This window comes from Haliotis rubra, unplaced genomic scaffold (assembly GCF_003918875.1).
Source record: "Haliotis rubra isolate DU_JTF1 unplaced genomic scaffold, ASM391887v1 Scf586, whole genome shotgun sequence".
NCBI classification, from domain to species: domain Eukaryota; kingdom Metazoa; phylum Mollusca; class Gastropoda; order Lepetellida; family Haliotidae; genus Haliotis; species Haliotis rubra.
The window spans coordinates 677,385-688,562 of NW_025767286.1; the positions used below are offsets into that span (position 1 = coordinate 677,385).

Genomic DNA, 11,178 nt, shown 5'->3' on the forward strand with positions numbered 1-11,178 from the left:
ATCTGCGCAATTGGGAACCAATGACATTTGTCAACCAATTCAGCGAGCCTGACCACCCGATCCCTTTAGTAGTCGCCATCAAGCATAGTCGCCTTTTGTGGCAAGCAGGGGTTGCTGAAGACCTATTCTACCCCGGATCTTCACGGGTCCTTTAGACTTGGATCTACCATGAGGAACATAACTTTATAACATTATGTTCTGATGTAATATGTTGATAGTATGAAACCATGTTAGCAACATAATAGTATAAAAGTATGACAAGAAAATTATTGTATGAAACTATACTACCATGAAAGTAGGACACCATAATGCCATGAAAGTAGGAAGACATAATGATGTCATGAAAGCACGACACCAAAATGATTTCATGAAAGCATGACACCAAAATGATCTCATGAATGCATAACTCCAAAATGATCTCACAAAAGCATGACACCAAAAGGATTTCATGAAAGCATGACACCAATATGATTTCATGAAAGCATGATACCAGAAATATTTCATCAAAGCATGACACCACATAATCTCATGAAAGCATGACATCAAAAGGATCTCATGAAAGCATGAAACCAAATAATATTATGAAAGTATGACACCAAAATGATATCATGAAAGCATGACACCAAAAGGACCTAATGAAAGCAGGACACCAAAAAGGATCGCATGAAAGCAGGACGCCAAAAAGATCTAATGAAACCATGACACCAGAAGGATTTAATGAAAGCATGACACCAGAAATTATTTCATGAAAGCATGACACCAGAAATATCTTATGAAAGCATGACACCAAAATATCTCATGAAAGCATGACACCAAAATGATCATATGAAACTGATACCAAAATAAGCTTATGAAAGTAGGACACTTTAACTATTACACGAAACTATGCTATCAAACTGAAAAAAGGCTCAAAGACACTGGATTCATTGTTGAATTGCAAAACCCATGCACTCAACCAATCAAATTAATGTCTGTTGGAAAGAATGGGACAGCCACGTAAAGTAAATCATCAATGCATATCTTTAGTGTAATGACCATACAAACACTATGGAAGAACTGGCTTTCACGTTCCTGTAGATCAGAATTTCATTAAAATAATGGTGAGTATGGGATTTGTCATGAAACCTGAGAGCAGTGGTATGGGCATGACAAAGCAAGTGTTAAGTTCATGGCAAATCTTTCAGTCACACCTTTGATAGGTACATCAAGGAAAAGGGAGACAACTCTGCACACCTCACATGCAATTGGGACATGATGACATGCACAAATCAAGTGAGGTAGTCAGACCACCTAATCCTGTTAGCTGCATTTTACCACAAGCATGGTTTGAAGGCTGATTCTAACATGTAACTTTATGATGGAAGCTAGTGGTAGCCCTACATACCTGTACACTAAACTCGTCTCCACACTCTGGGCACATCAGGTTCTCCTCTTTCTCGTGCATCATGATGTGAGCTTTGAGACTGGCAACCCGTGAGAACTTCTTGTTGCACTCCGGACATGTGGGGACACCGTTCTCCGCCACGTGGGTGGCCTGGTGGAGGATGAGGTTGTCCTCCATGTTGAAAGACACAGGACACTGTAGACATCGAAATGGTTTATCCTCATCGTGGGATTTCATGTGACGCTGCAGCTGGTTCCATTTCTTGAAGATCTTGTCGCATAGTTCACAGTTGAATGGGCCCTGTAATAGATAAATAGGTTGCAGAAATCATCTGTATCTTCTGTCTGAGAATGAGTCACATTTAGAAATTTTAAACAACATTCAAATTCCTATTCCTGCAATAAAAAGTGGCGTTCAAACATTATTTGCCTGACAATTTACTTTTGATATACTTCTTGGCCAGGCTATTAATGAAGATCATAGAGATCGGTAATCATTAACTGTATATTTCAAAAGTAGCTTTGAGCAAAATGTTTTTAAAAATCTGAAAGAAATAAAAATATTTAACAAATTTGGTGAATGGTAACATATTTAGGCTTGGATGACTAACAAAATCATGGTCCTGAACATAACTTAGAAGCAGCCCATAAATATAAACCTACCTTTCTGCATTGTCTGTGCTTGTGAAAACTCTATTTCATCACAACAGCTTTTGTACAATATTATCAATGACACAATTTCATTTCGATAAGGGACCGTTCATAATTTATGGCTAGGGTGTGTGAGTGTGTGTGATGATGATTTTTATGGAGAAGCATGTACAATGCGAATGACCCCCCTAAAATTTATGTACAAAATAAGTGAACCCCCCCCTCCTGCATGTCATGTACAAAATCAATTATCCCCCCTCCCCTTCCTTTAATTTCTAAGCATAAATTTAAACATACTTTCATGTACAAAATTGATGACCCCTAGAATGTGTGTACAAAATTGATGACCCCCTAGCTCCCCAGAATAAATGGGTGACTCCCCCCTTAAAATCATCATCACCCCCCTAGCCATAAATTATGAACGGTCCCTAATCATTAAAAAAAATTCCCATTGACGATATTTCCGATTATCGATCTTTTAACCAGCCCTATTGTCTTCTCCAGGGAATTATGCTACTTTTCCATGACATTACATTAAAAAAATCTCGCACAAAAATAAATTTCATCATGTTCATTGGTGCTAACATGGAAAATGGCCAGTGGTTGAATTGTTGTTTTCCAGCTGCTGATATCATATCCCCTCAAAGAGATTTTTTTACGTGAAAATGTGTTTTAGTACCAATTTTCTACTATCCTAAATTACTCCATTCTTGGGAAACTGAAGCTCAAATGAAATGACTTTCTACAATTTCATTACAAAACTACATAATGCTGCTCAATTTGTAATGTGTATTGAGGTACTAAACAACATGTTACTAATTATAACAATAAATGTTTTGGAAGCTTTAATAAAAACAATTATATAATTCAAAAGATCGACTAAATCGGCTTACCTTGCCAACAGGCGGCTTGATATCTGATTGGACATCAGCTGCACCATTTGATATCTGTGCTATGATTGGCTGTTCCAACACAACCTGCTCTAGGACACCCTGCTGAATGGCTTGGTACACCTCGATGGTTTGGTGTGGCTCCAAGACCTGGTTGGCATCGAGCACTGTGTGCTCGATGAAAGTCATGGTGACGCCCTCTGGGACGCCATCTGTCATAACATGGACTGGCGTTGCATGGGTGATATATTGGGCATAATCTGCAACTGACAAAAGGTGTAACGTGACATACAGGGAATAACTGGTTCTTTTATGAGAGAAAAAAACTTCTCTTATAACCTCACATTTTATTCCTGAACTATTTTTTCATAATGTAGTCTACTTGGGAGTACATGTATATCAGCTAATGGGATCGGGTGGTCAGGTTCGCCGACTTGGTTGACACGTCCCGTTAGTCGCCTCTTACGATAAGCATGGGTTACTGAAGATCAATTTTAGCCCAGACCTTCACGGGTCCATTAGTGAGTGAGTGAGTTTGGTTTTACGCCCCTTGTAGCAATATTCAAGCAATATCATGGCAGGGGACACCAGAAATGGGCTTCACACATTGTACCCATCCATTAGTGAGTGTGCTGGTTTATCATGATATACTTTTTTCCAGTTACATAATGGCTGGTCAGCTACATTTGGGTTGAAAACCTGGATTGATGCAGACCTTAGACGCTTATTGTGTAGTGAAACCCTTGGTATGGAGCTGACACACCAGGAAACATACCTGGGTCTTAGCTGGATTCAACCCATGATTGTGCTTCTGGTATAACTTGGGCTGTGTATTGGCAAATAAATTGTATTGCAATATATTACAATTCAGGTACCCGTATTGCGATATATTGGGAACTTGTGTTTGACAGTAAGTGAAACCAATTGTACATGTCGATCCTATTTGCTACATTATAAGGCCCTGAAAATATATGATATGGTTCGGATAACAGCAATCTCAAAATTAGGTTGCATACTCAGGGATTCTAGTTTCTTTCTTATACAATTCATAGTTTTACTGTATGCCGCTTTTGTCATTGAAAAATGAAGGAAAGATCTGTGGTGAATGAAAATCTATGTAGATTTTAATTCAAACCATTAAGATAATCACAAAAACTCAAGAGATGTGTTTTAGCCAATAATCCGGTTCTCAGAAAAATTATTAAAATAGGTATCGTCTGAAATTCGTATTGCGGTATACCGGTAATACCATGCAGTCCTAGTAGTAACTCTATATTGTGAAATGCAATGTCTAAGACAATAGGGCCAGACGTGTCCAGGGATTTACCCTAAGGCCTGTATTTGAGGGTCCCTGGGACTCATACTCTTAATTTTCAGGGGTCCTGGACTACAAAATGGGGGGTCCCAGACACTTAAATATTATTATTAATATTTACTATGTTGTAACATTGTTGTAATTCAGTTACTGTTATTGTATTGTGTATCATGATCATCACATTGTTACAGTAATTAAACTGTGAATGATACCATAATCAAGCTAGTAGCAGACTCAGTGATAACTTATTGAAATTTTACAAAAGTATTTGGCCTTTTTCTGCGTCCCTATAGGACGCAGGAATTGAGTCCCGTAAATCCCTACGCGTCCCTTACTGTGTTGTTTTGTTTCTCAAATAGAGTAAGTGTGCAGTACTACAGTGTTATCACAACGTCTATAATGAAGTCTGGACCAGACAAACCGGAGGATGATGGTGTCAGCACCAGTTTATATAAGATTACAGTCCGCACCACCACTACTATGGTCGCAATGGTGTATTTGGTGAAACACTGCTCTTCAAACCTTTAAACTGTACCCATGACCATAGGATTCTGGTGCACCTACAAGAGCCGCTCAAGACAGAGAGTCTAAAAAATATTCTGCATGAGTTGTTTGACAAGTCAATCAATTACTTGCAAAGCTATAGAGGGATTACATAAACCCAGCTATATACAACCATAAGAAAATATATTTGTTACGTGAAAAAAAAATCCATAAAATATTTGGATTCAGTTTTAGAGTAAATTCCAACTTGATGCTCTGTAAAGAAAGCAATATTCAAGAATAAAGAATAAAGGCATTAGAGAGGCAGTGTTAGAGATAAAAAGGATAAACTGACAGTGTTTTTTGTTTCAGTTTTTGCAAGCTTGAAAATCTCTCTGCACTAATCCTATTACTTGGAACTAAGATCAACCTAACATACAGAGTTACCTCCCATGAAGGATTCATGTCACACATGTGAAGATTTGTTGGGTTCTACAGCAGTATTTGGCATTTTGGGCCACCTTAGTCACTGTCCTTAACCCAGGTGATGGTATTTAGATAATTAATGAAAAGAAGAAAAACAGCAAAACTTCCTGACCTGAGTGTCCATGTGAATTTGTAATTGTATCATTGCCAAATATGTATGTACTACCTATCATAAGTTAAGACTCACTAGTGTACATGTAGCCACTTATCTCAGTCAACTAGATTTTGCAAAATATTCCATACTGTTTAAAGTTACTGTTTACATATGAACTGATGTATTGTAAAACAATTTGTAACGATGAAAAGATTATTGTCATGAGTTCAGTAAATGATGAAACTCAGCGAAAATTGGCGAATTCTTAACAAAACTTTACACCAGAATGCAGCTGTTCACATGCATGATATTTGCACATGCTTTCCAGCAATTTGAAGCATGATCCTCGTGTTATTCATCTGCATAAGGTTTGCAGTAGGTGACCCAAAGTTAGAGGAGAAGTTCATCTTCGATGTAACCATATTACATACATACATAACATATAGTGAGCGCTTTAAGTGAGTCTAAACTTTTGATGGGTAGTTTAGATATGTTTTCTAAATCTGGCCTGTGATAAGGATTTTTTTTATCTTTCCTGTCTAAATGGAAAAGAGTTACCATAAGCTTACAGTGCTTTCTGTTGCGGTAATGGTAAATGACATTTGTCTGCAATTGTGCCCAGTTCACAATTTACAATACACAATGATGCAAAGAGAGAAATCTCATAGTGTCAATATTTTGCACAACAGTACATTAGTGTGATCGATGCTGCATTCCTGCAAGCCAGTGATTAATATTGTGAGCACTGATCCACATAAGGAACCAAATCACAGAATCTGATCACCACCAGATCCATCCAGACACCTACTTTTAAAACATAAATATGTTTTAGGTTTCTTACATATGACTCTAAAATATACATACATTGACCTTCTTTGTCAGTTTCTAGACTATCTGAAGCTTAAACAATTGTTACACTTTAAATATATATAATGAGAAATATAGTATACCCATTAGAGTGAGTGAGTTTAGTTTTACGCCGCACTCAGCAATATTCCAGCTATATGGCGGAGGTCTGTAAATAATAGGATCTGGACCAGACAATCCAGTGATCAACAGCATGAGCATCGATCTGCACAATTGGGAACCGATGACATGTGTCAACCAAGTCAGCGAGCCTGACCACCCAATCCCGTTAGTCGCCTCTTACAAGCATAGTCGCCTGTTGTGGCAAGCATGGGTTGCTGAAGACCTATTCTACCCTGGATCTTCACGGGTCATACCTATTAGAGAGATGAGAATGAAACTGACATGCACACTGATGTAATACTGTATTCTGCTTTGACACAGCCCTCTGTGACATGCTGTATAATTCAGTGAATACTGCTGCTGTGACTATTTAGTTAGAAATTATTCACTGGCAGTTATACGTCCATCAAACTACAATATTCTGAATAAGACATAAACCACCTGGGTGTTTTAGATGCGTTTTAAAACAGACAAAAAGCAAATTTATACAAAAAGGCCCAGTGACTTGTGCAAGATAAGTCTCAACTGAAGGAGCACTGTTAGAAACTGTTCAGGCCATAATGCTATAATGGTATTAGTAGAACAGCGGTATTTTGTCTTCTTCGGTTAGGTATACCGTAATGCAATCCCAAAAATTTGGTATTTTCTGTTTTCATATCATCCTTTTCTTAAACTTTTGAAACCTTTTCTAAAATGTCTTGAAATCAAATCATTTTGTCAAAATCTATGCATGTCATTGCCAGATGGCTCGTCAATTTTCTGCATTATGATCATATCTTATATACCAAACCGAAGGCCTTGTACTGCAATACGTACCGTGGTAAGAGCATACCGTTTCACCCCTACAGGTTGGCATTGACATGGTATAAACATGATCAGTGCACTACTCTTAGTTGGACTTCAAATGACATTACAAAACTCATGGTACATATTGTTCCACAACATTACTTAGTAGGCGTCTATCTCACAGAATGTTGTGGTGTGTATTGTGTTAATAACTAAACTAATAATAGTAAAAGAGCTTGATGTTCTTCCACTTCACAATTTGTAGGAAAAGTAAAAGATTTCACTGACTGAGTTTGGTTTTTTACGCTTTTAGCAATATTCCAGCAACATCACGGCAGGGGACACCAGAAATGGGCTGAACACATTGTACCCATGAAAAGATTTCATGACAAAGTAGAGATGTATAGTTTTGCCTCTTTAGTTCAAACTTTTTTCTCAATCTGTTTATTTTGCACTTATTCATTTCGTATCGTAACAAGAGACATGTTAAATCCTTGAGACTAACATCTCTTTATACTGGTTAAGTGAAGGTACAATACAATAATATTATAACTGGCTAAATGTTCCTAAATGTTTCACAGTTAAAATGTTTATCCACTCTCCAAATTGGTTTTAGATGCTTGAAGATTTAAAATAAAGTGATATATAACTCCAGAATGATAAATGTCAATCTTTCTACTTCATCTACAACAACAATAAGTCAACACCAGGTATATGAGGGACATTAGAGTTCAGATACAACATCATAACACTGACAAAGATTGATTTATAAATTTTATACCCCCTCACGACTTCAAAGCCATGCACAATATGCCATTTCAAGGCACACATTTAGGCAATGGCTCTGACACAAATATTTGGGACAATCAAAGCAATATGATATCTACGAAATATGAGTAATACAAGTGGAACTTTATTAACTTTTTCAATGTCTTGTGTTACATGGGCAAATCTCGCGCTTGCAAGAAGCATTTGAGCGTTCATACTCGATGTCCTCGTTGTCGGAGGAAAGAATATGGCCCAGACACTGCTTGCACAGTTTACATTGAATTCCTGACTTTAGGTAGATAACATACAGATGAGGACATTTTGCTAACATCCGCGGCGGTACAATGAACCGAGGAACTAACTTAGGGAGTAGGAATACCTTCCCTCATATTGAAGCGTATTACTGCGCCAAGTATTTCGGGGCGAGTAAGAAGGTTGTGGAACTACACCCAAATTAACACGTTCTAACTAGGTCATCAACCATAGTTTGGATTACACTGTTCATTACTTTAAGAAATGAAGACTCATTGCGTCTGTTTAATCTTACCAGATACATTTTCAACCTGTATATGGGTTACAGGATGAGCTTCTATGGACATATTTTCGCCAAATTATAACCAAAATGGCGGTGATCAGTACGCTGACATCATAACGAGGCTCCATGGAGCTAGTGACCCGGATGTTGACAGACTGTTGGTCGGATCTTTTTCATTCAATGCACGGTTCCTTAGCTTTAGGCTAATCACGTAGATTTTAACTGTTTGTAAAGACTAATTAACAGGGGGAGTAATTACAGCGGATGTCCATAAGTCGTGACTTGCTGGAGGATTTTCTCCATCCTGAAGGACAATAGAGGCATTATTACACGAAAGGAAAAACTAAATAGACACCCTATATGTTATATTCTGTTGTAATCACCACTTGGACTATTTTCACACCAGCACACAGACAACAGAATATGTGTGGGGGCGTCTTGTCAGACAAATCTTTCATAGTAAACAGTTGTTTGGATTGAAGATGCTGATTTTGTTGAAAATTCACTTGAATGCACGTAAGTGCGCACTTGCGATATTGATACAAGACTAGATCTAAATAAAGCATTTATGGCACAACTTTTCCACTGACATGAGTCGTCTTTTTCAATATTAGCTTAAAGTTTATTTCACAATGCCATTGATTTCCACTATAACCGAAATTGTTGACAGTTAAACAGATACAGAATATGTCCTTTTCCCAATATTTTGCTTCGTATCTTGAGGTCAATTTTCTATATTGACGAATTATCTCCCCTGGATCGACTCGCCAGGTGGTATTGCAACAACGATGTATTATTTGGTTTGTACCTACTGACAACGAACATTTCCCATTTCGATTTCTCTCTTGGATACACTATTTTTATATGTGAAGCTAGAACGCCAGGATGTAGCTTGATTGTTGATGATTGCTTCGCCTAAAGTGAGTGAGCGAGCATGGTTTTACGCCGCAATTAGCATGATTTAAGTAACTACGGGGGACACCAGAAATGGGCTTCACACATTGTACCTTATTTTAAAATCGAATCTTAGTCTTGAGTTGATAAGCGAACGCTTTGACTATAAGGCTACCAAACAAACCAGCTTCGCAATTTTATCAATTTGCATTGTAAAGTGCCTATGTGAAGAAAGTATTAAAAATTAAAAAAGTCCTGCAAATGTGTATTTGTCAATTTACATTGTTGTATGTGAATAAAGTATTAAAACCTGAATATCTAATTTTTTTTCTTAACATTTGTTATAAAAAGCGTAAAAGTAGAACAAATTTAGTACTTTTTACCGGTACTTTTCCGAACACCGGTGGAGTAGCCTAGTGGTTAAAGCGTTTGCTCGTCACGCCAAAGACCCAGGTACGATTCCCCATGGTTTCAATGTGTGAAGCCTATTTCTTGTGTTCCCCGCCGCGATATTGCTGTAACATTGTTAAACGCAGCGTAATGGGTGAGTGACTTTGGTTTAACGCTGCTTTCAGCAATATCACAGCGTAAAACTAACAACTCACAGACATATTTACATACTTTTCATGTGTGTTGCTCTTTAAAGTCCGTGTTATGATAGTTACAAAGCAGCGTTTTACCATTTATTCCATATTGTATGCTATATATATATATAAATTAAATATTTATAGACATTCGATTTTTATCGAATAGTTTAACAAAAAGAAAGAAATGTAGATGTAACAAGTTTGATATTTTTAAAAATATTATTGAATGATACCTTGAAGTACTTGTTAAAATAATTCATTTATCATATCGTATAATCTATTAGTGAAATCTGTTATTAATTTGTGATATCTTGAAATATAAGTGGATTATAAACATCAATACAGCATAGTTTGCGATATTATGAATAATGATAATAATAATCCTTTCACATTACATGCTTCCTTGATTCTGTCGTTTGTGAGGTTCAAAATGAAATCTTTATATTGTTAAATGGTAAAACCTTTCGAAACCACTTATTGAACCATCGAACACACAAACACAAAATAGATATATACATTGTGTTAAAAGCTCGACATTAGTGATAGGGGACGTTGTCAACTAGTACGTATCTTCTTTATTGTGTTATGATTATGAGGGTGAATTATTGATATCAGAGATTCGATTATTATCATTTAGCTCCTAGGGCTGAAATACCACCCTGTGTTCACAAACAAACGGTATACGTGTATCGTGTTCTTAGAATGCAGATATATAACGCTGAGGAACTAAACTTCACTGTGTGTTGCTTAGATACAGTCAGGCTAACACTAACCGTTTGACACATCTAACCAAGGGAGACTATATAAGTTGTAGATTATCCTGATCTAACCAATCTTGTAACTGAACAAATTCTTGGAAAAGTCGTCGTAAAACTCTCTATTGACGAGTTCTGGGCAAATGTTTAACATATTTTGCAATATCCCAAGTTCTATGTATGCATAGACAGCATTATCTCACGCACACGTGGAGCGTCATCCAAATATACTCATACCAATAATGGTTGTCACCCCTTTAATTTTTTTTTATGGGGTGGAGTGGGGTGGGTGGGGGTTACCAACCATTATTGGCATGAGTATATTTTTAATATAATTTTTATTGTTTTTAGCATGAGTATATAATAACGTCATCCAACTATAATCACTCTCTCACTTACTCTGTTTGTTTGTGTGTTGCGAAACACCGAATACCAGTAGCTTTCCCAGTTATTCTGATGACGCGGGAGTAACGAAAGAATCACTCCCTATTCTTTAGATGCATGTCCGTCGCTGTCTTCCCGAGTGAGCGAGTGTAGTTTCATGCCGCACTCAGCAATATTCCAGCGGTATGGCGGCTGTCT

At 37.2% G+C, this 11,178-nt stretch overlaps 1 protein-coding gene across 1 annotated transcript in view; it reads right to left on the minus strand.

Moving 5' to 3' along the window:
* LOC124254903 (zinc finger protein 236-like) overlaps window positions 1–8,454 on the minus strand; it is a 31,777-nt gene extending 23,323 nt beyond the window's left edge. The window contains exons 1-3 of the mRNA XM_046688738.1: window positions 8,373–8,454; window positions 2,928–3,190; window positions 1,385–1,684 (exon numbers count right to left, since the gene is read on the minus strand). Coding sequence (XP_046544694.1) covers window positions 1,385–1,684; window positions 2,928–3,190; window positions 8,373–8,424 — 615 coding nt within the window. The 5' untranslated portion in view covers window positions 8,425–8,454. The remainder of the gene's footprint in view (window positions 1–1,384; window positions 1,685–2,927; window positions 3,191–8,372) is intronic.
* Window positions 8,455–11,178: the final 2,724 nt, after the last annotated feature.